We start from the raw sequence: 26,816 nt of genomic DNA on the forward strand, positions 1-26,816 counted from the left end.
GACACAATGGACACGACAAAGTCAAAACCTGCAATCGCGGAACTTGGACCGTCGATTAGGCGATCCGTACACGTCTGCATCGAGTCGTTTCCCCTCGTTAAGGAATGTAGGTGGATGAGAGGGCGAAGATGGCGTGCGGATTGTGGAAGCAGTCGCGAGCGTTTTCGCGCTTCGCAGCCGCAGCAGTTCGGAGTTGCCATTCGGAGCACGTAGATTGCTAACCTAACTTGTTTAGCGGTTTTAGCGGTATTTGATTAGTTGAGTGAATTTCCGAACTGTTTCAGACCGCCGCCCGCTCACTTGGCTGGACTGGAAATCGGACGAGGACAAACCTTCGGTGAATTCGATAGATACACGAAGATATCGGTGACGCGGCTCTCTCTCGTGAAGTAAAATTGTCCATCGCGACGAGGGGTCCGGAGATGTATTTTTACGTTATATTTTAGACCGTAATATTATCGAACGAAATTGGCTTACCTTGCGAGTAGTTCATGTCCTTCTTTCATGTACCTCGATGGTCACTCCTTGTCGGAGTCGCGGTTACACAAGGATAAGTCGTCACCTGGAAGCAATAATTGAATTAGAATGTAAAATGTTTACTAAATTTGGAGATTAAATTCGATGTATTTAAAAAATGACAATGATAAATATGATTTTAAATGCATAAGATATCTATAGAGAAAATGAGAAGATTTTTAAACAATTTTATTTGTAAAAGAAATTATAAGAGTATATATTTATACACGAGTATAAGGAGAGGATGCTTCATCGGCGATCACCAAACTAGGATAAACATAGCACGTAATACGCTGATTCGATCGCGGGTAATCATACGTCTCGCGCGGTCCGGCATACCATAGGAATTCTCGGTATTCGAACTATATCTAGGCGTTACTATGGTTGATGACGTTGGATCAAAGATAATATTGGTTCGCAGTCAGGGAATAGATCGGGTGTGTTATATCCGTGTTCAAAGTTCGCTCTTCGCGACCGCAGCGATTTTGAGGACGATAGCCGAAACGTGAAATAAAGAGGATATTCGGTGGCGCGGCGGCAACGACGACGCTGACCCTCGCGAGTAAATTAGTTCCGGAAACTATTTCCAAGCCGGTTTAACGTCCAACGTATAACCAGCAATCCCTCGTACGTAAGCTGGGAAACTCCCCTTGTCCGTAATACTGCCGAGCACATTCTGAAAACGTATAACTGAGGCAATCCTTTCTTGGCGATGGCGAACAAAACGTGATTTAAACGAAATATCAATCCTAACGAGATACTTTCTTTACACATTCGAAGACGGTCCGCGCGAATCTAATATTATCTTGAAAGAAATATAATTTTACAGTATTTTTTTAACTGAAATTAAAAATGTGCAAAAATGTGACGGTATCAGTGAGAATACAGATTGCACGCAGTTATCGATTAAGCTGGAATATCGCTTCCCTTTTCAACGATTGGAAATTGAGATATGAATGGCGGGGAAGAGGAGTGGTTACGTAGAACCGCCAAAGTCCGTTAGCAGCGTGCAATATACGAGGACTTATTATATAACTGAGCCAATTTTACCGCAAACGGTTTGTCCATCTGGCGAACTAATTAGCAACTTGCGATACAGAACGGCGCTGGTTCTCTAATAACGGTACATATCGACAGCGTTTTATTCGACGTATAAGTAAGTCATAACACATTTGTAATTTCCTCCTAACACCCAACTTTAATTATATTACCGATTTATATGTCTGATAATAATCCTTTTGCGTTACTTTTTACTGCCGATTTGTAGCGCTTCGTGATGGAAAATACGCAAGTAGATCGAACGATTGATATGACTGCTCTTTTTAAATTATCCGTTATTATATTGTGCATTGTACTGTAAATACATCCTATTAACAAATATCCTAACAATGTGTGCTAGTAAAGTACCTAGAATATCTCTCGAAAATCGTAAAATTGCAACATCTCGTCAAATTTTAGAGACGTTAAAATAAGTAATAGTCGTTGCCGAATAATGATTTAGTTTCAGGACATATCAAGGAAAGTTTTGATAATTAACGTGCAAATATAAGAGGGAAAATACGCGATAAAACTTGACGTTCAGTAATAGATTTAAAAGCTTCATGAGCAGTACACGTTTATACGATGCTCTTAGGTTCCATTATTTCTTTCGAGAACTCGGAGTTACCAGTAGAAAATGAGAGTTTAAAAATGTATGTTAACGTGGAAGAAAATATCATGCTTCTTTGGAAATGGAGCAGATTCGTCTAGTATGTCTATTTGGAGATATTTATTCACCGTGACGGATTCTGCTTTTCGCACGACGGCGCGGGGAGGGAGAAACAATTAGAGTGAAGTGGCCAAAGTTTTCTCAGCAAATATCACTTACGAAAATACAATCGAGACTCGTCGCAATCGAAGGATGCATTGTGGGACCGTGGAAAATGGCGGTCGGAAATAATCGGATAATGTTGCTCGCGCTAGGACGTCGGGATGAGATGGGGAAGCGCCGAAGAAAACGGGAAAATAAGAGAAGGGAAAAGACACTCACGGATATGATTCGATACGCTTAAGATAAATTGATACGAGATGGATTATGAACGAAATATATATAGGGTTGTATAAAGCACGACGAATGGGTCAACCGTTTGGAAGTAACGGTCGATGAAGCAAGCACTACTGTTAGGAGATTGTTTTTATTTTGCCGGAAGACATATATGTACAATGTATAGAATATCGTTTCCAAAAAGAATCTTCAAACTTCAAGAAAAATTTTAGAAAAAAAATATTTATTTAAAGGAAATATTTTAGAATATGTGACAGAAATAATGATTAATTATATAAGAAGTAACATATTTTTTTTGCAGGAGCATTTATTCGAAAAGTATTATCCATTTAGCATCGCAGAAGCGAAAGCACGAGATACAAAAATAAATGAACGTGCAAATGTAAAAGACAAAATAATTACTAATTAGTAATATAAATTTTGAATGTGTTAACTTAAATATTAGCAGACAACGCTATAACTGTTGCGCAAAAACGTTGCTTCTGAGAATGAGCATTTTAAAGCTCAATAAGGAAATATAGATATATCTCGTGTGCAAAATTTTGCCGCAACCATAATACGGATCAATCAATTTTCATGAATTTTCGAGGCAACGCGCTCTGGAGGTACTCGCGAAATGAATTCACGGAAGGCGGATAGGATTCTTTATCAGGCCGGTTATTCCCAGCAGTATGGGTGAATAAGGTCTGACCATTTGCAGAATAAAAGGTTTAGGAGACCGTCAGGGATGTTGGGTCATGTATGTATCGGTACAGCCCGTTACGATAGAGCCAATGCACTTCGTGCGGCCGCTGACGTGCGATCGAAGGATAAATTGAATTATCATAAAGAAATTGCGTCCGAATATTTCGTCCGGTTCGTACGCTATAAGAGTAGATGAGAAGGCGTCGATAGCTTTTCCAATATCGCCGCGAGCCGCACCGGGGACCTGGGCATCGGGAATTTTAAGAATGGAGACTTTTCCTTCGATTTCTAGCACACAGACGTGCACAAACACGCGCTCTAAATCCTATATGTACGATATTTACACTCTTGCGAGGAGCCGACAGAAGAATCGCGAAGGAGAAAAAGAGAAATCGGTTTGCACTTCGAATCTTTATCACAATGTCAATTGTCTGCACCGTTTCTCGGAACGAAAATGTACTAAAAAACTATTCTGAGTAAGTACGGTCTAGTCGTGAGTATTCTTGAAAAACTATTCCTTTTACCATGCACGCACGCGTGACAAGCATCTGGGAATTTCGAAATTTACAATTACAATCTACGGGATTTATTTTTCCATTCAATTAGATGACAACTTTTTGCTCGAACTAAATTATAAAATGAAGAGGAGAGTGAAATTGTAAATACGGGGTAAACGTAAACAATACTATTATAATATATTAGAGTAGTGATAACCTTCAAGTTTCAAGCATGTAATAATAATCCGATATATGCTTACAATTAGTGTCGCACTAGTAAATACTATCACATATTTTCGATAATAATTTTAAGTAAAAACAAAGTCGATTCAACATTGCCACGCGTAACGGTAAATAATTCCAAACGGTAAGCATTTTGTTTTTTGTTTAAAATTATAGTTTATATTGGTATATACCTATGAATGTTAATTATTGTAATTTAAAGCCAAATAACTGAAGCTTTTGAATAAAGGCTTGTATTAATTGTTTAAATAATTGTCCGTTTATTTAACTTTTCTCTTATCTGTTCACAATTTCTCCATTCGCCTTTAAACAATAGTTAATAATAATTGTAATAATAATTAATAATTAATAATTAATGCTATATAAAATACAATATATGATTATTTCAGATTGTAAAAGATTTAGTCGTTGTTGGAAATTCAAAGAATTACTACTGCTACTGTTTTAAATGCAATAATTGACGTTAGATATAATTCGCATGACTTGATATTATCTTGTGTATATTCATATGCAACGCATATGATATGTATTCGGATACCTCGGCATATCGATATATCGCTTAATTTTAACTATATGAACGGCGTATATAATGTAAGCCCAATATTCTAGAACCTGCATATAAGCGGACGCCATACGTTGCATCCTGAGCACAGGCATCAAATACCCGACACCGCCATTATACGCTCATTTCAGGTTAATACTCGACTGATGCTGCTACATCAATCTAACGACTGACGGTGTCGGACATTAAAGTTGCCCGCCGTTGAGGGCTACATTGCCGAACGCATTGTCGGTTTCTACAAGATTACCGCAAGTAAACGAGAAATATTCTTCAAAAATATCGAAATTACGTAGTAAAACAAAATATTTATTCACGTAATTTGTAGAATCTCTTCCTTAAGAAAATTTTTGGTTAGATATTGGAACATGCACCGTACTGGGGAGATGTAAATCAATATTCTAATTGACTCTTATGTCGATATAGTTGAATTTTATGTTAATAATCATCATTCTACCTTATCAATTTTCATTTTCTCGTCGTATTCCAGAATTGACTACATTTTTAAAGCAATTAAAATTAAATTCAGTTATTATATTCTAACTCTTATATTTTCTTTCAAATTGAATTAAAATGACTTTAAAATAAGGCAAGATATAAATTAAGCGATAATAAAACATTGAGTATTCATATATATATATATATATTGAGTATTCATATATACAGTTTCCATAAGTTTCCTATTGAAGTGATCTTACATTGTAACTCGCCCGCGGAAAAAGAAAAAAATTAGGGTGAGTTTAAAGGTCGTCTCGTAAGCGAGTCATTTCGAAGCCTCTTTCCCCTGTTGTCGGCGTTTCTCTCCGCGAGCTCGCCACCGAGGAAATAACTGCGAGTCGTAAAGTCTCGCAAACCGCCCTTCGAAAGTCGCCGCCGCTGCCGAACCGCACCGCGGCGAACGCCTCGTACACACCCGCGCTCGTAATTCGTAATTTAATTTCAGAATCCGCCGACTTGGTCGCCGAAGTTAGTGTGTGGCTTACGTGGCACATGTGTGCGAGAACGTGAGTCACTGCCGGGTGCAAAAACCGGGCGAATCGTTAAGTAGCCGCGCACCCACGAAATCGCGTACGGGCAAATGTCACGTGTGTATGTAGGTGTCGTATGGGGCTGGGACGCGTACATCGGGACGCGTCACGAACCCTCCGGGGGAGCGCCAAGGGGATGCGAGTTGCATCCAATTCATCATCGCTCACCCTTTGTGTCGCTCGCGCCGGCGACGCGGTTGTCCCGTCGGATTGCGCGAATGGGAGAAAGTAAATTCGTCACGGTATATATGATTTGTATCGCCGTCGCTCGCAATTCACGCAACGACGGGTGATTTCTTAAGGAATCCTGTCTACGATTTGATGCGTAGGGATTTCATATTGCAATAACGACGCTCAATATGTCTAACAATAAGTCACAAGCTGACAATTACAAAGAGCAACGTTGGAGACAGAAAATATAGCGGTTGAAAGAAAAATTATTTTTAAGATATTATTTTTAAGATAGAAAAATTAGGCGAATAATGCGAATAGTAACTTTTCATATTATCATTAAAATAAAATTGACTGCAAATAAAAAAATATTGATTTCGTCAAAAATATTGATTTTATTGTTATTAGAAATATGTTTAATAAATATTAAATACAATCCTTATCAATTGATATACAGAAATTCTAACTGATAAACAATTACGTAGTATGCGTGAATCCAAACTAGAATTGTATATATGCAATATATATATGTTCTATGATCATTATTACGAGATAGAATTACGCTATCAAATTTTGATTGGCATGTTGTTATTTTATCAAACGCATAGTATTGCCTTTTTATTATTAATATTGGGTCTATCACATTAACTAGTTGATCCAGATTTCGTAAAGTTATTAGGGGTTTCCTGCGGATGCAGCTTTATTATCTCATTCAGTTTAGGGCGCGCGGGTGTACCAAAAGGCACACCTGATTAAGAATGCACCCTTCTAACGGTGTCCATGACCCGTGGTTAGGGCTGGTGACATTAATAGCAAGCTGCACCGTCGACGATCCCAACCCCAAGGCTTACCGACGTCTTATATTTAATTCAACGCCGCCGCTAATTTACTCCAACGCATATTCAATTATTTTAGGATACGCGGAATGTAACGTCTTTATTGTTAGAATTTTCGCTTTATCACAGCCAGAATAGTGGCAAATGAAAGCTCATTTGTCATGATATAACAATGTGTCAACAAGCTGATTAAATTAAATGTTAGCGTGTCTAACATATTAACGTCGCAGCTTCAAGGCAAAGAGAATCTCTTAATTTTTGTTATCGATGATTCAGCAAACCTTTAATATTTTTAATGCTTGTAAAAACAACATTCATTAAACTCACTTATTAAAAAGATAGAGGATAAGATATGAAGATTATTAAACAAGTATGATATGTAATGATTTATATGTTTCTATCTTACGCAACGTATCACTTTATCATATCAAGCTTATTGCCTGCAATATCTTATCATATCGGCGTCATTAACATTATTTCGTTCGTTAGATGCATCTCGAAATAAGCACAGATATATATCGCAGAGAGTATATTGCAATAGTTGCAATGGAGTATAGTGCCGTGTCACCAAGCACAGGACTGATCGTCGATATTTTTCTCGCCGAGATTATCCCTTTAGGGGTGACTTTCGTTTTTACTCATCGCAACTCGTCGATCTTACTCCCCGAAAATAAGCACGTATCGTACGTGGAAGCAGGACGAGAATGGAAAAAGGAGATGGTAGGAATGGAAGGGCCCAAAAAGAAGATTACGCTCACTTTCGGTCGCTCTGTAAGCCCTCTCCCCATCTCTTCTTTGCTTGCCTTTCCGACACAAATGCTTTCCCTTTGTATTCGCCCCAACTCGATATCGTTTCGCTAGCGCCTTCCACTTCGCGCGATTTCCAGACGGCGCGAGGAAGTCTGGCGGAATACTAATTCAGGTTCGCAAATTTACAGCTTCTTAATTTCGTAGGCAGCTTTATAAAACGGACCGGGCGCGCGGCGGTCCGGCATGCCGAACCGGAACGTAACGGCTTCGGCGCCCGCTTTTTTCCTGTTCCTCGCTTCCTTCCTCCGCGCTATTACGCTCAATCTCTCCCGCTTCCGTTCCTTTTGCCTTCTCTGTCTCTTTCTCGACACCTTTCCTCACTCTTTTTTCTGTCCATTTGTTCTCTCTTCTACAGAATACTAATCGTACGGCTCTGGAATAATCAAAGTCGTGCTGGGGAAGCGTGACCAGGGAAGCCGAAACGTTCACCAAGCGAACGAAGCATCGGCTACGCTGGTCGCGACATCCCCTTCTTCACTTACAGTGTATCTGTAATACTCGTCGCTCCAACTGAAATTTCTTTCCAAAACATTAATACCGTTGAAGAATAAGTTGCATATAATATAATAACTATTACCCCTTAATTGATCATCATCCGTGAAGAAACAGGAAAATCATATTTTATGAAAAATACGAACGTTTATCACGTATATACTCATGTTATATAAATTCGTACGCAAAAATAGTATATATCATATATCACCGTCAGAGAATTATGCATTTTCAAATGCTGCAATAGTTGAGACGAATAAACGCATAAACATGTTCAAAGTAGAGATATCGTAGAAGCTTCCATTTTTCTATCCGTCTGCTTTTCCGTGAACGGTACGACTCGCCCGAGAAACGAACAAAATTTCAGTCGCTAGCATTACCGAGGAGAAACGATTCCACCGCTCTCGCTCAATTATTTCAGGGCACTCGCGGGTACATGCGTACGTTACGGAGTGATGGATGACGCGCTCAGAAACCCTCCCGCCACCGTCTCGCGCCCCCTCAGGCCGACTCACTCACACCCTCCGCCGACGCGCCGTACCCTTGCGTGACTCTCCCGCCACGAGGGATGCCGTTTGAATAATTACCCCCTCGGCGCACTAAACCCGCGTCTGACTACGTGAAATCCGAGCACTGAATTCGCCAGACCACGGCTGCCGTACTTTAAGGCCGTGCCTTGCTGGTACTTTAAGGGTGAGTCTCTAATTAATACGCGCCGACCGTGCAGTCTGCTGACCAGTTTCGCAAATTTCCCCCCGTTTCGCCAAAATGTAAATCGTTTCTTTGGCCGCCGAGGGCTTCGTTAATCAAAAGCGAATTGCCTGATCTGGTCCGCTAAGGGCGAACAGTTTCTGAAACGTCATGGCGCTTAAATAGAGAACGAAAGAGAAATGCGAGTTCATGAATCTTACGAGAAGATTGTAATTTATGGTGATAACATGTCATAAAAATAAAATATAATTGTTACGTCTCAGATATCAATAGCATTTTTCATCATTTAATTAAGATTATACGTCAAAGCATACCATAATTATAATTACGCGATTGAAATATCAGAAACTCAGATCAGATTCATTTCATAACCGTAATTTCTGGCAAGTTTTAGGGTGATCACAAGGGGTTTCATAACGGAGAGGGCTGTATATACATGGCGATCAAAGCAATCGGTATCGCGGTGTCCCCGTTATACTGATGGGGGGTGCTCGTAACTGGAAATTCGATTTTGTGTGGGAGCCTTTTTTTCAATCAGTGTTATCGGCCAGTTCGGCAATTTCATCATCAAAGGGTGAACGACGAGGAGGGAAGAGTGGAAGCGGGTAAAGGTGAGAGGAGACAGATATAGAGAAGGAGACAGAAACTCGCAGGATAAAACACACGCGGGTTGACATCGAGCGATTCAGCTTTTGCCTCCTCTTTCATCGGGGTTGAAAAAGGACTGGCGACGGTTTAGCGGAGAGCTGCAACCTTCTAGACTTGAAGTCTCGGCACGTCGCCGATGAATGGTCTGACGAGACTCTGCGAGACTTTGCGAGACAATCACTGGGGAAATCTGGGACCCTGCTGATCTACTCTTCGTCCTCGACTACCTTCTCCTCTCTTCCTTCTCTTACTCTGTCTCTCTCCCTCTTATTCGTTCCGTTCCTCGTACGATGCGTTCCGCCGCTCCGTCTTGCACCCTTTCATTTCCCGGGACACCGTTGTCTCTCTCCCCCGTTTCGGTCTCACGTGTATGGCACCAGTGACATTTAATCGTACGAACGAGTCACGATTAAATTTCTCGCTTGCGCTAGAAGATCTCCGGAGTTACTGGCCCCAAGGTGCGATGTGACTTTTCTGAAGAAAATTGCTGCGAGTGTATACTTTGACGAACGACTTTAGCAACTATTAAGCTAAAGATATCAGTGAGATCTGGTATGGCGGGTCACTGCAGATTGAACATCTCTCTCTTGGAAATACGAATAAAATTTTATTTGCGCAGGTCGCCATGTTCGATCTATCTATTTATTTTCTATCTATTTTGCACTCTGTTTTATGTCAGCTAGCAATAAAAGAAATGTAATTTACATATAATTTGTACATTTACATAAGCAGACGTTTAGCAAAGTCGGTGCCCTTTGCATTTCCACACGCTCTCCCGCAATTCATCGTTCTAACAACGAATTCCTTTTCGTTCGAGGGTAAGCTAGGGTATACTACCCTACTCTCTAATTCTCATTGATTCTCCGTCTAGCGAATTGCTGAAGCGGAAAATTAAAACTCTGGTTTCCTTGATCACGCCAACGTCGAAATGAACAGAACACGACGCGACTCGTAAATAGATACTTTTTCTTTTTTTTTGTCGATAGAACGTCTCGTATTTACTTCCTTCTACTCTCGTGAAATACTTCGGTTGGATTTCGCGACGTTTCTGAACATCCCGAGTCGTTGAATTTGATTCTAAATAAGATCGTGAAAGCTTGAGAGCAATACAAGTGTTGACTAGACTGCGTTTAGAATGCAGAACTGCATGATACCAACTCTTTAATTTTCTACTTTGTCGCGCTGTTTTTTTTAAATCTTTTAGAAATTTTTTTTGGAAAAGTGAGTAAATATTTTTAAAAATATTTTTTGTTCTTTATTTATCATTGTTTGTAGACAGATTTGCTATTTTTTAAAATAAAAAATATAAATAATTAACAGATGCACTTGATTTTTATGCGTCATGATTTATTTGCGATCATAATTTCGAATCTTTCAATGGACTGAAATAAAAAATTAAGATATCATTTTTATAGTACTTGCGGTTATAATCGTCAAAACTAGAATTGTTTTATTAATTGAATTCTTCCTATTTTTTTGAGATTTGAAAACATTAAAAAAAAGACTGAAAAATGAACAAGTGCAATTTATTTATTAAGCGAAATGAATAATTCTACATAGAAAAAAATTGCCCTGCCGTAACTAATCTTGGTTTGTTAAAATATATTTGCTGCCGTAACTATAAATTTATGAACTACGGCGAGAAATGGTTTGCTGTTGCTGCTGTAATATAGGTATCACAGCTAAGACATTAACTATGATACCTATATTTTAGCTGTCCATATTTTACACCTACCATTTAGTTACCACACGCAATTTTTTAGTTACGGCAGTTACTTTCTTTTTCCCGCGTAGTTCCGACGATAGACACAAGTATTTTGATTAAAACGCTCACGTTTCATTTTTTAATTTCAGTCCACTTGCAGGAAATCCGGAATCATGGTCACAGATAAATCCTGCACAAAAAAATCAATTAAATCTGTTAATTATTCATATTTTTTATAGAAAAAATAGCATCTATTTTCAAACAATAATACATAGAGAACAAGAAATAATTTCGAAAAATTTTGATCCACTTTCATTTTAAAAATGCATAAAAACCTTCTAAAAATAACAGCGCGACAAAGTAGAAAATCCCATTAAATGTTTAAATAATATAAATAATTACAAATAATACAATCTTCAACAAAACAATGCCATTATTAATACGTGTACAAATTTTAGCAAAAAATTTCATTTGTACATAGGTGCAATTAATTTCATCCAAAATTATCGAGGATTCAAAGTACAGGAGTATTTCAAATTAAGCAGAATATTTAACACATTTTTCAACACAAAATATTTAAACAATCGATTTGTAGCGCACGTTTTATTCTATATTCAGCAAATATTTTCATTTTACATTTAAAATTTTATATATCTACCGTTCTTTTATATACAGTATCCAACCTATTCGTTGATACAATTGATTTCACTGTTCATTTCCTCTGCTGACAAAAAAAGAACGCTCGAAAACGTTCCACTACGGAGCAGTCTTCCGTATTCCAGTAACGTCGATAATGAGTGCAATTAGCACGCCTAAACGATGAGGCAACCGCGTGAACAACCGACTCGATTATCGAGTACGCTCGTTCAACTTGTTTCACGCTTTGCGAGTCGAGGCTACCGGGAAACGAGCCATTCATGCCGTGCGGTTGTAAGAAGAGAAAGGTAGAAAACGGTCCCGTTTAACATCTTCATCGTCATAAAGGTACATCCACAATAGAAAAAGATGAATAATGCGATATTTATTTATTAATTATTGATTGATGAACATAATGCAAAGCACCGTAAAAATTTAGAAAAGACAATGCATTCATTTTTATCTTGCTCTTTCCACTTGCTTTTTTCTCTCCTCCTTGTCGTCTCTACAAGTACGGTAACCTGACACTGCGGTTTGACCGTCTGCAAACCTGAGTGTGAATCTACAGGCCTCTTACTAAGGTATCCTCTTCCCATGGACATAGTGTCGTTCGTTACGCGAGCATCAAGTATCTCTTCGAGCGAATTTTCGAGGAAAATACCTCGGCCGTTAATTTCGCATACAACGACTACGTTGGCTGGGATGTCGATGAAAAAAGATTGAATCGGAACAAACATAAGAAAAGTACATAATTGTGTGTCGAAAGATTTAGAATGAGGAAACGCGGATGAGTTTGTGAATAAACATGAATTTCAAAGATTGACACGTTTTATATTTTCATATTATTCTTATATATCAATTTAAAAAAAACACATTTTTCTGTAAAATTTCAAATTAAAATATTTCATCCAGTTCAAATTAAAATATTTCTCGGTTCTCTCTTGCTTTGCAGTTCGAATGAAAAATCGACGTTACGCTATAGTTGTTTTGATAATCATAGATTGTACGCCACGTTTTCGGTAACCATTTGCTGAACGATCGATGCTTGTTTCGACGAAACGATGCAAGCCATTACTGTTAAGCTCCTCCCAGGTGAAATGCACTTTAACGTTGCGACGCAGCGACTCTTTTTGCAGCACTATGGATAGGACAAAAGGGAAAGAAGCGAACGGTGTAGAAAATAAAAGAAGGGACTGGAGAGAGTACAGGGAAAGTAAGGCGAAGTGTATGTATTTCGCATACTCTGTACATGCATCGTGACGACAAAGAAAATTAAAGACTTGCAGCAATAAATCACTTTACGAAATATGAACGAACAAAAGTTTATCCGCAACATGACACAAATTTATTATTATACAATAATTTAATTGTCTTTGAAAGGTTAGAAAAAATTATTTAACATAAGAAAATGATAACTGAGGAACGGCTATAACTGTTAACATCGCTAAACTTCAGTCCATTTTTCATATTTTGAGGTCTGTCGAATGGTTACACTACTGTGTCTGTGCATTTTTCCTCAATCCTTCTCCTTTGTGCTCTATAACACACTTCCGCGCCTCTTCATCCCTCGGGGCATTTTGCAACAAAGAAATGTGAGAGCGTTTGTAACATGGCGATCGAGGTAACTCTACAATTTTTATACATAAAATCGTAAACCTTCCTTGTTTGCGGATATCCTGAATATTTATTCTCCTTTGTTCTACGCTTTTGTTTCCGTTTCCACTATGAACTTCCTTTGGCAAGTCCCTGCGCGATGTGGATTTGACTTTTCAAGAATGTCGATAGAGAACTAAAATCAACTGGCAAAGGAATCGACATCTAAGATATTGCACTGTTCTTTGAGTCTACTAGTGATTTATTGCAAGAGATTTCCTATGTGCTGTGATCTTATTTTAAATAAAATTCGAATAGATTAATCGCGTGATAAAAAATCAGCTAGCAACTAAATTAACCTCATTTACATCATAAGTAATATTGCACGTAATATTATATGTCTTTATATATCATATACAAACATATCATAAAATAATCCGATTTAATTCTCTAATACATGTTTTTTTTTTGAAGATTGTTAACAAATCTGAACATAAACTGAAAACGTATAAAATGTTTTTCCACAGAGTTTGCAATTGGTGAACTATTTCTTCCGGTACGTCCAGTCAGTACATCTTATTCGAATTGCGAAGAATATTCGGTACGGGATAACAAATCGGCCGAACTGAAGAAATATGTGTGCGTACGTATTCGAGAAGCTGCTGTGGCTCCGATCCTATGTAAATCCAGAAAATACCAAGCTTGTAATACTCGTCGAAACGTCCATTCTTGCAAAGGGTTCTATTTAAAATCGATTCGACTTGCCTTTCGACTTTATTTCTTCGTACTTCAGGTAAACTGTAGACCACAAAGTAGAAATAGACGTAAATTGTGCAATAAGTCACGTTAAAAAACTACGATATTTAGCTAGATAGTATTAAAATTCAATATCGTGATTAATAATTTAATAATTTAGTAAGAATACAAATGTAACTAATAGCAAATTGAATTAATTTATATTAAATAATTCTTTCGAAAATTACTTGGATATTCTTATGATTACGGCAGAATCACTAAATTATAAACACAACTGATCCAATTTGTCACATCACAGTGCAAGAATAATCATGTATTAGTTGTCGTTTTGTTAGCAAGTGCATGAATGTGGATAGCGTCAAAGACATCTTGTCACGTCAGCCATGAATTTTGAAACTATACGCCGCAAGCCGTCTGCAACACTAAATTCGTCAACGGAACTCAACAGAAATTCGTGTTCGGTGTAGACTGGCGCGCGCGAAACGGCCAAATTTGCATTCTTGACCGCACAGAGAACAGCCCGTCGCGCGGCCGGCAAAGCGGCGGAGCAAGGAGGTGAAACTAAACTGGCACAAACGAGCTAATTTGCTCTCATTAGTGTGACTGCGTACATTGTTCTCGTTATGAACGGTAGTGTGTTAATTACACTTACACGTTGTCCGAACAGCCAGATAATGCATCCGGTCACCCAAGGTTATTCCGCGTCCGACGTATATATCTAGAGAGGAGAAACGGAAAGGGCTATCTTTCATGTCACTCGGTCCCTTCCTGTCATTTCCGAATCAAGAGCAATGGCAACTTTCAAATATACATTTTCGTATAAACCAACGGGTGCTACATTTGCATACCGAAATAAGAAATAACATTTATTTCTTAATACTATGCGCTATACGTGCATTGTTTCCGGTAAAAAATGCAAATAATTCAAACTTTCGGTTAAATTATCTGAGAAGAATTAATAGCGTTTCAAATACAAGTGACTACAATAACTCGCAAACCTTCTGATATCTTTGAAGATAATACCCGTGAAAACCTAAAAAGCTTTATCAAGTGACTACAATGTTATAATCTCTGTACATGCTTTACGAATGTCAATCCCAGTAAACGATCGTAATCGAAGAATAGTCCACTAGCGCAATATGGATGAATGGTCAATGATTCATAACTGCCATCTCCCTTTGTGTATTCCCACATGAGAGATTTTTCCTCACTATTCCATTTGACGGAAGGGCACATTGCGGTAACGCGTGATAGTCGCGGCATTGCGTCGCATCTCGCCTCAACTTATCCTCCGTGCCACGGCCAAGTTCCACGAAGCTGGTGTGTAGGACGCAAGAGAGCGACGGGGGATTTTAGTTGTATTTTATTCAGCCACTTTATTCCAAGACTTGTCGCAGTTTTACATTTCCATCGGCTACAGGCAGCATGTGGTGCACCGTCGGCTATTTCTACATACACGCAACGCTCTCACGGCAGCAGTAGCAGCAGCAGCAGCAGCATCAACTCCTCTTTCGTTTCCCTTTCCACCTGGTTTTCGCGGGCCACTTACACACAGTCACCCTCAGTCGCGACGGTGCACAACCGTCCTCGACACTCCATCTTCTGCTCCTTCTTTCACTTTCCGCACCACCATCCCCGACGCTTTTCCTCCTTTTCCTCTTTCTCTTGTCTTCTCTTTCTTTCATCGCCCATGACTCGAAGAATTTTACTGGCTCCCTCTGCCTCGACGTCCACCCTGCAGACTTCATTTCGTCTTATATCCTTCACCTACTCCTCACCCCTTCCTACTGTGCGCCTCACAGTTCTCCCCCGCCTCCGTTCCCGCGACACGCCTTCCTCGGTATCTTCATTACGCAGCTTTGTCACTACTCAGCGAGCTCACTTAATTCGCATAATTCGCGCAATTTCTGTCTTTCCGACACGCCCCCCTGGTTTTTTCGTTGTCGCGCCTCCACGAGCGAGGGTTCTTTCGAAAGCACAGCAGGCGTCCAACGTCGTCTACAAAACGAGATTTCGGAAGATATTTTCTTGAGGACGGTGAATGAGGAATTTAACGACGTTTTTTTCAATTTCCTACACGTTCTATTGCAATGTCGCACGAAAATCTTCAACTTAAATTAAAAATAATCTTTAACGCAACACGTTAAATATAGTAGGTATTTTCTGTTTCTCAAATAGAAACAAAAAATGCATCAGTATGTAAAGGGATTGTATTCAAATATCTGTTATTATTCTAGAAATATATTTTGGACATAGATCAGATGAAGGGGAGAGAGGAGTTACAGTTCTTCGTCAAATCAATATAGGCAAGAAAACATTTTCTCTGAAAGACCCAACGTCTTTAGTGCTTTGCCTGCTACGGTATTCTTAGTCATTAATGACGGCAGACGTGCATCTCGAGTACCAAGAGGATTTCTTCCTAGAAACGAGAGATTTTCCTGCTCCTCCCTTTCCTCCTCTCTCCTTCTTTCTCTTTCTCTCTTTCTCTCTTTCTCTCTTTCTCTCCCCCTCTCCTTCTCTCTTTCTCTCTGTCCCTGTTTTCCTTGTGTCGTGCCTATTTCTCTAGTTCTCTCCTTCGTTGCGAGTCTCTTCTGCTTGCTCTCTTGGATGGAGACGTTGCGGTCGCTAAATGGATTCGTGCGCATTACCGCGTCAGTCTGAATGTGGCTCAACCCGTGGAGTAGTATACCCTTTTTACCCCCCCCCATTAGAACCGCCGTATCTTTGTCGATACACGCGAGCATGTACATTGTACACTTTGTACAGCATGCCATATATCGAGCCGCATTAACAAGTTATATTTAACCATCGAATCGATATCTATAGCACACTCGAAAGTTTATTTCGCAGTATGTGAGGAGTTCTACGTTATACAACTTGTCCTAGTTTAATTCGCGCTTTCACCATAATTCGTTATATTCACTAACTTGCGCGTTTTTCCTCTGACGGCCATAAAATTACAGACAATTTTCAACGCCGAACAGTCTCAACCATCTGCGCCACAAAGTTTCACGATCACGTCATAGTGCTGAAACTCTCGACCATATTTATCGCACCGAACGTTACTCGCTTTGTACGCGATACCCGAAAATATCGTTGAAAATAGGAGCGTAAACGTCGTGCATCACCCCGATTGGTTCAATTCGCGGTATTGCTCATGCATCGTTGCTCTTTTATAAACTCACTAAAAATAAATCGATAAACATGTAGATACTAAAAAAATTTTTTACAATTTATTATTACAGCAGAAGATGATACGATTGGCTTCAAAAATTTTTTTGTTAGCTTTGTAAATATATACATTCAATAATTGAATTGTTTCTATATTAAAATATTCTCTGTATTTTCCATTTGCAATTTTGAAATTTTAGATTCATTAACAGAAAAATGTACATGTGTATCATTTTCCAAAACATTTGCGAATATTTTACAATAAGAATTGATTTTTCAATTATCAAGAGCTATCGACGATTACAGAATTGTGATTGTGTTGATTAATGTTAGATATATACATACCTATATTTTGAATATAACCGAAATATATTTAAAAATAACCGTAATCTATTTTCCGTATAAATATAATAAAATAAAACTATTTTCATGTTATTTTTTTCGCAACCAATATCAATAGAAAGCCGAAGCAAGCAATAACCATATCGGGCTTAACTGAATTTTAACACTTGCATTATACACATTTATTTATACAGCGTAAAGTCCGCATAACGTATATCGTAGAATTATGATAAAATTATCTTTTTGTCAAACATTTTTCTATCTTTCTATATCATAAATACACTGAGAAAAAATATCTTAATTTCATAGAAATATTTCTTTGCTCGTATTCAAACAAATTATTACTTTGGATCAATGAAAATTTCTTTGAAATTAAAATGTTTTTTAAAGTAAAAAAATATCTTAATTTCAAAGAAATTTTCATTGATCCAAAGTAATAATTTGTTTGAATACGAGTAAAGAAATATTTCTTTGAAATTAAGATATTTTTTTCTCAGTGTACCAAACTTGCAAGAATATAGTAAGAAGAATATACTTAGAGTTGAAAAAAAAAATTTTTTTTGCTTTTGGTTTTTTATCGATATTTAATAATAACCAATTAATATAACAATTCCAATTAATATAATTCCTTGTCATTATGATATATTTCATAGTGATATTTTTTTCATTTACATTAATTGATGAAATATTATTCTTACACAAACCACAAGATCATTATAAGTACTGGCATATTTGAAACACAAATGTAAAATTATGGAGAACGAGATTGCTGAAAGAGGGAATATTATTAATCATAATACAGTTTCACTTTTAAATCAAAGAACTCGTTTCTGCAGCTTCATGAAGATGAGGATCGAGTTTATCTTTCACTTTCTATCCATACTGGTGCCCTATAAGAGCTCACACACGGATACGGCTCTCTTTTAGGATTCTCCGTGCGGTATAATGGAGTGATACGAAACAAAACAGAGAAAACAAAGGAAACCGCAGGCACGAGAGTGGGTTTCTGGTTCGGACTAGCCACGTGCTGGTGTTACCGCAAAGCATACGCCAGCATACGCGACCACGGGCGGTACACGCGGACAAGAGTACACCAAGAAGATATAATGGACAGCTGGTAATTCTTCGTCTCTTTTTCTCTCTTGCGAATGAAAACTGTCTGCTAAAGAGCGCCGTTGTCTGTTTAATGCATTCACTATTGTAACTAATTATAAACAAGCGCTACAGTTATATATGTTCTTGTGGAACATCCCAGTCCTCAGATATTTCTAGCATTTTTGGCTTAAATAAACTTTTTTCAATTTTATTTGTATATTTCTCAATAAATACATTGGTAAAAATAGTAAAATTATTATTTTTATAAAGCAAAATATTTAAATAATTATATAAATATAACTCTTGTATTTGCAATCTCATTACACTAAGAACTTTGAGTTGCGTTCTTTTATTATACATGAACGTCGAATTGCCAAACTGTGTCACGGAGAACTATTATTGTATCAGTTATTAACATTCGCAGCTCTCAGTCAATATTGACACTTTCATGCGCTTTGTCGCGGTTACGTCGCATCGCCTTGCTGGCCATACGATGCACGTTGCAGTCGAATAATTATAGGCCGATCGTACCGCGATGTTAATTCTTGAATTATTCCCGCCAAATCGAATCCCTATTTATTAATTAACCCGTGGCACGAAGCCCGCCCTACCTGTCTGCCTCCCTTGCCCGCATCTGTGTCGGTATATGGCATGGGACGCGACGCGTGCTACTAGCAGAGCAGCGACACGTATTTCCGAGCAAAATTGGGCTGACATGCCGCGCGCGGAATACACATTGGGAATCGGGAGTCAGTCGATTCGATCGTCGGACGATTGCCTGTAATGCCGGGTACGTGTAATGCAGTGGCGCGCCACCGTCACGCGGGAAACTGGAGCTAACAAGGTTCGCTACGGGTATCGCGGTATCAAGGGAGCTCGACGTCGTCTGGATGCGAGAGACTGCTATGTAAATGAATTAATGCATCGTTACAACTCGGACAATTGTAATATTTATTCGTACGTTGTATTCGCAGAGACAGCGGAGACTATTTTGCCAGGCTGCACAATTCCCACCTGAGAACAATAAAATCAAATGTAACAATATATTGTGCCGTTTGCGAAAACGTTCGAAAGTGGAAACGTTTCAAGTTTGACTGCAAAGGTCAAATAAAATCATCACTTACGACAATCGATATTCGTTGATTTATATTCGTTGTCCTTCTCTGTCTCTTTACACTTTTAAAATATTGGTTAAGGTAGTTTTGCGTCTAATCTTGTGGTTTATCTGACTTTATCTTTCGTTACGTATTTACGTGGCTATATTGACGTCATAAATTGTTAAAGACGAAGTGTTGCTATTGCATAACTGATAACGTACATTTCGACGATGGCATTGTCAGGGGAGTCTATGATACCGGGCAACAAGAATTAAACGAATTATATTACCGCCGCATTGGCTAATTATAATATTTATCAGGTGCGCACACAATGACGATCCCGCAGCGTCGTCCCGGCATACAAACCGGCATACAAACCAGCGCCACCGGCAAAACCGGTTAATATGCACGTACATAGTGGTCCAACAAAATAGCGGATACACGTAGGCCGTGCGCAACGCGCGCGCATGTAACGTGGATGCATCCTGCACCCTCCCGTTTAATATTTCAGTTCAGCCACCACCGCCGTCGCACGCGGGTTGCGGGAATGCTCGTCCTCTCCTCCGCGCGTTGCCAATTCCCATGAGTTTGTTGAAACAGCGATGGATTCGCATTTCGAAATCCCCGAGCTCTGCTCCGCGAAGTAACGCATTTCATTGCACTCCCTCGAAAAACAGCTTCGTGTCTTTGAACTGAGCGAAGAACTGGGCTAATTGTAATGGGTTTTCTACAATAAGCCATTAGTCATCATTCATATCACACTAGTGGTAAGTCAGAATTATAAATTATATAAATCTTAGGAAACTTGCATTCAAAATAAATCGTATTAGGTCCTCCAATTTTCAGATTATGGGTGAGTTTAGTAAAACACTATTAGCACTATTTGTGTCATTCTATATATCTTTAGTATTAGATGAAAAACCAAACTGGAATGATCAATTTTAATTAGTTTTCTTGATAAAAGTTACGTTCCGTAAAACGCATAATGCGCATGATCATTTTATCCTTGTTGTTTACCAAATATTAAACAAGATAAAATGATACATCATGTTCAATATGCGCCTTATGGAACCAAGAGAAAGATGACAGACAGTCAAACACATTGCTTTATGATTAATCAGTCACAACTTAATCTAAGTTTTAAATTATTATGAAACAGAATTTAGCCTTCTTCACGCAGTCGCTGGTTATTGATTTATAACAATCTACTAATTCGTTTACAATTTTGACTTTTAGTCTATTACTGACGGCTTATTGTAGAAAACTCATAAGCGATATGGAGCTAGTACGAAATACGTGACAATTCGCAAGGCAAGTTGCATGAGACTTTTATCACCGATCGTAAGCAACGTAATAATTCTGACGAAATAACTTTGAAGGAATTGCTATCTGTATTAGCGACACTGAGAAACGGTAAATAGATCGTGATGTGAGAGTAAATATTTATTTAACAACGTAATTTGCATTACAAATATTTCTATATTAAATTTCTTTTGTATAAATACTGTTGTAAAAAGTGCGAAATGAACTTTAGCTGATTCTAACGCAATTATATACCGGACGCATGCTGTTCACAGTCACGTCGTTATCGAACGTCATTCACCGTGAAGAACATCGTGATATACTGATGTTAATCGAGCGTTCCGACAGTCGCGAAACCACCCAAGTAGAGGAGCAGGAAACGCACGTCACGATTAATCTTACATGCATTCTGCGAAATGCGTCTCACGCGGCGAACACAAGCGCGCGATCATGGGGAGAATCGCAGTGACACGTACAGTCATCGGTTTAAGGGAAAGACGCAGGGGAGATGACACCCGCCGTGATCGCCGCGATGAAAGGTGCGCACTGGATGCAGAGGAGGCACATCATAATGATGATGTTCCCTTATCAGTTAAATCTTTTGCGCGTAGGTAGAATCTTCCCTTCGATTCTCATCCTCTTGTTAACTTTGCTTCGCAGCCCTTCTTTCTCTGACATGAAACTTTGAATAAAATCTTTCAAAATGTTTTCTACGAAAGATTTTATGTTGTTGCGGCGGAACGTAAAGCAACAAATATCCGAAATCGCGCCAGCTTCGCTAAAGGTCGAAATTTGCATTGTTGGAGAATAATATTCATATAAAAGGATTGACTACGTGCCGACAATGACCGTATGAATCTTTTTTTGTTTAGATTGGAGCGAGTGACGATTAATCAAGAGCGCAAGACGTTTAGCTCGCGATTCATTGTGACGTGTTTATACCACTCGTAATTAATTACGAATCACGCGGACTGTCTTCGAGGAACGCTTTTGTTGTTTAATATGCCCGTAGACCGCGTCGTACGCCCGAAAAGGTGGCTATTCAACAAAATAGCGCGTCAACCGGGACAAAGGCGTACGTCATTGCTGCGGATACAGAGAGAATGGAGATTGCCGTCGTCCAATGGCGCGAGGTAGAGGCGCACAATTTGTCAAACGTTGACGCTAAGCCGCTAACTTTGCCGTGTAGCGTCATAGCTCATCTTACGAAACCCCGTTGTGAGACTTCCACCTTCCCGTCGTCGCTGTCATCTGAAGGTTACCACGTGGTTCAGATCCACCAGTTGTCTCGCCAAACGAGCGTTCCCTCGGTATTCTGAGAGCTCTCTCATTCTATCAACGCAAACGGGATTCGCGGCTAATTATACCAGCCACGCAAGGTTGAGCACCAAATTTTCGATGTATATACCAAATGGCACCAAGCATAGGGGAGAGCTTCCTGGGATTTCGGTTTAAATCGTGATCACTGCTATTATTTTTATCTTTATTATCGTCACAACTGTCATTTCCTTAATTATAATAATTCGTTTAATATTATCATTTACGTATGATAGATAAAAGTAGTAAATAATATAAATCTGTGTTGAATCCTGAAACGGTTGAGAGAGTATTTAAAATCATGCTTTTACGCGTGATTTTTTTCATGTGCAAATTGACGTCCCGCGACATGCATTTAAAAAGTTGAAAAATTGAGCTGGCCTATATTTCGTTTCGAATTGCGAGCCTGCAAAGTAAATTCACGGACGGGAGTATCCTGGAAAACGACATGTGCGCCAGTTGGCAACTGTCCTGCGGTTATTGGAAGCGTATACAGAGTCTAGTCGTTCATCGGAACTCGTGACATTTCGACTATCGAGGAGTTATTAGAGGATAGAAAGCGTGGTAGAGTGAATGGCTGATTAAATGGCACCTCTATACGCGCGTATTAAGAGTTTAATGCAGCACATCCTAATGAATTTCGAAACTTGAAATCATCCTTACTCACATGTCTCATGCAACATGTATTAATGAAATTTTGTATTTAGGTGCTATGTTAGGTGACATAATTTGAAAGTTGTGTGCATGAAAATTTTTTTAAACGTGCGTTTTATAAATAGAGTGCTTGAATGTTATCTGGAAAATGTTCCATAGATGAATATCGCTGTCATTAAATGATCCATATTTTCCAGACATATATACGCATTATAATTCTCTGCTATAATAACGTATTTGATGTATCTCGTTTCTCATTTGTATTAAAAATCAAGCGCGTGTATGCGATGGTACGTCGACATTTCATGATAGCGAGTGTCTAGCGGCGAATCAATAAGCTCGTATTTGCGCGCCTACATCTCAAACAGTCGCGCCTTGCTAATCGCTTTTGCCGACAATATATACCCAGAGGAGCATATACCTACAAGTCAGATCCTTGCATCGGCATGTGTGATTCTAACTGCTCGATGAGTTACACGAGCCGAAAACCATAAAGCCGGGATGTAAACGCCATACGTCGAAATGGAATTCGCGTGTGTGTATAATGTTGCTCCAGTATGATGTAATTGTCGAGCGTTTCGCCTGAATTATAGTTATCTTTACTCGACTGATTCCACGAATCGTAACAATTAATAGTTTGCTTACCTATTGCTAATAGGCTTACATTTTTTGAAACAATATTATACACGCATTACGTACACTATTAGGGCCATGACACACAAAAAACTTGAGCAGTAAAACATAAGCAGTAAGAAATTTAACATGTTGGATTTGTTACTACTTACATTATAACCTTACAATCCCTACTGTGATTGGCCAATTAGCTTATGTTTTACTACTTAAGTTTTTTTTGTGTCACGGCCTTTGCAAAAGTGATGTTATCGTAGCATTTTTACTCATTATGCAACATATGTTAACGTAATGAATAAAGGTTGATTGTAACAATCAGGATACTCACGTTTGAAATGTTTACCGTTCCATTTATATCTCAGTTATCTAGCGTTAGATAGTTACAAAGTGGGAAACACCTCGTTTCCCATTCAGCGCGTTTAATTGCCGAGTCGATCAGAAGAACATCTTGAAGAACATCGCGTAACCGATGAGCGGTGCATGCGTTACGGCGAGTAATAACACGTTCTCCAATGCCAGTGACTTAGGGACGGAGCAATGGGGTTAAGTGGCCGACAAATGTAGCAGCTGGCACGGGTGGAACTCGTCTTTCCTACTCGATCACGAGATCGATTCGGCGCTATGCGAGAGTGTGCGCACCAAGGACGCCTTTGGCGACATGGACAATCTTGGGATTGGGAGTTCGAGAAAGTCGTTGTGCTCGGTGATTACGGTTAAACCGTCAACGGTACCGGCTGGTTGGCTCCGAAGTCGGTGCCAAATTACCAACATCGGCGAGAACCGGAGGGACCGCTTTCCTGTCCAATCTAAACAAGCGGAGCATAAAGTTACCAACTTTGCCGACGCCGCCTCTCCTTGTCACCAGCGCGCCGTTAGCAGCCTGGACGGCGGAGAGGTGTCCGGGCAATACAATGAGCGACTAAATAAATTAAACTGGCAATTTGAGAAATCGCTGCTTTTCATATATAGTACGCTTTGATTTGTTTCCTCTCGTGAATGAATCGTTTCAACGATCTATTTATTTCCAGACGATCAAAGTCCGAGCAACAGCGAAAAGAGATTATTTCAACGCATAAGAAAATGTAATAGGAAAAGCGTCTTAACACAGTTACCAATATCGCTTTTAAATCTCAGAGAACACGTAGAACATGAAATAATATTTCTCTGTTAACATTCCTTTAATACTTACTAAAATTGCTTGACGTATACGAGAAGTTGTACTTTTCTCTCTTTTTCTGAGTTTAATCTCTTCACAAACTACTACTATATGGTTCAATGTTAGAAAAATACAAAATAATCGCCCTCTTCATCTTGATATACAGACCATCGATATCCCACTGACCTACTAACGGGGATTCTCTCTTTATCGGAGAATGGAAATATTATTCGCAGATAGACCGTGTCCACTTCAATTTCCGGGATTATTTCCTTTCTTCGTTTATTTCCTCTTTTTATGTTCTTTCTCTCTGTTTTTTTTCCTACTTTTGTCTTCGCTTGCGCCTTTCGCGGTCTTTACGACCCTCCGGAGAGATCGATGTTTCCGCTTCGAGATACTCGCGTTACCCCATTTTCTAGGACGGCACTCGACCATAAAGGGAGATAAGGAGGACGAAGTTTTACGCGGGTAAAAACTTCTAATGCCGCCGCCCGTTCGCGAGCATTTAAAATCCGTAAATTTTCATAACGCTCATCCAAAGTTTCGCGCCACTCGCCATTAGTAAGCAGACGCTCGTCGTTTTCTGCTGATACCGATACGTTCAAACAAGTTCCCCGTCTTTACAACGTTAACAGTAGGTCACGTTCTACCAGCGCATGATTTTCTTTAAAGTCGAGTCTACCGCATGCATAAACACACTATGCGCCTCGTCGTAAATAGAAGTTACACGAGCTACGATACGAAGTCAATTTTCAAACTTTGCTCTTCGTTAAATTACAGTTGTTTACACAAATACATATCAGTGTAAGTTTCTATAAAAGTTAGACCATGGACACTTGAAATTACTTTTAGACGGGTTTCACTTAGGTGTCGCAATATTAGTCGGAAGTCTTAAAAAAGACGCTGATAGTTCCAAGTATCATTTTTCTAACTCGTACAAAGTCCATATTGAGCTTCGTTAATTATGATCAACTCGGAATGTCTCGAGCTGCGCTTGTTGACTGTCGACGATATTATTAAAGGTTAGATTAGGATTCTCGGATGATGCTGCACGAACTATTCTCCATGGATATAATGGTAATTAGTCTTATCTGCAACCAGCAAGATTGCACGAGAGGGCTCAAGCAAGCAGGAGGTATGGCAGGGAGAGTTTCCAGACTGAATTCCTGTGCGTTTCTCTTTGCGTCTACAGTGCTGCCTAATATCCTATGTCCTGACAAAATCTAACGTCGGATCTCGACGTTCTCGGCCTCGGGGAGAATGCCAATTTCACTCTCCCGGAAACTAGTTCTGAACGAGTTCGATTATCTTTCCGGATATAGAACTCTGCATTTTGCAGAAAAACTTTTCCACGACTGCGTCTAACGAATGCAAAATGACGTCAAGGATACTGTTTTCCGGTCGATGCTTCCAGTGAATTTAAATCTTGGAAAATCACTAAGTATTCAGTATTTTAATTTTAATATCCGAATATTATCCACAAGGCGTTGTGGATAATATCTGAATATTATCCACAACGAGCTTTATAAGATAAATTAATTTAAAAATTGAACTTTCTTTTAGAGAGGTTACACCAGCGCAACTATTTTTGTAATATCAATCTGTTTTGTAAAAATATTTCGAGATATCTACATTTCGAGATATCTAAAATTTGTTATTAAAAAGTCTCCGGTCATAGGCTGCGCGCTATCAGCACGCGTCATCTAGTCTTGTTTTACGTCTAATAAACAATGAAGATAGAATGATACAAATAGCTCTCCCCGAAGCACTCATAATCTGCCTGATATCTTCTCTGCACTGATATATCTGTAATGTCAAATTTAACTTAATGTGAGTCGCCACTGCTCCTACTAAATATATCATTATTTGATACTAAAACAATGGTTATATTTGACACTATACAATGTCAATTTGACACTATATAGTGTCAAATTGACACGATATATTAATAGTATCAAATTTAATTTTCGTTTTAGTATCAAATAATGATATATTTAGTAGGAGCAGTGGCGACTCACATTAATTAGGTTAAATTTTGACACTATAGATTTAACAATGTGGCTCGTTCATCGACACAATACAAACTCGTGTCGCGACACCATTATGCAAATCGTTTTTACGGA

General features: G+C 38.9%; 1 protein-coding gene across 1 annotated transcript in view; it reads right to left on the reverse strand.

Moving 5' to 3' along the window:
• Ten-m (teneurin transmembrane protein Ten-m) overlaps window positions 1–26,816 on the reverse strand; it is a 570,328-nt gene that overhangs the window by 400,379 nt on the left and 143,133 nt on the right. The window contains exon 2 of the mRNA XM_018457893.1: window positions 478–562. Coding sequence (XP_018313395.1) covers window positions 478–493 — 16 coding nt within the window. The 5' untranslated portion in view covers window positions 494–562. The remainder of the gene's footprint in view (window positions 1–477; window positions 563–26,816) is intronic.

Source organism: Mycetomoellerius zeteki, unplaced genomic scaffold (genome assembly GCF_001594055.1).
Source record: "Mycetomoellerius zeteki isolate Tzet28-1 unplaced genomic scaffold, Tzet1.0 scaffold69, whole genome shotgun sequence".
NCBI classification, from domain to species: Eukaryota; Metazoa; Arthropoda; class Insecta; order Hymenoptera; family Formicidae; genus Mycetomoellerius; species Mycetomoellerius zeteki.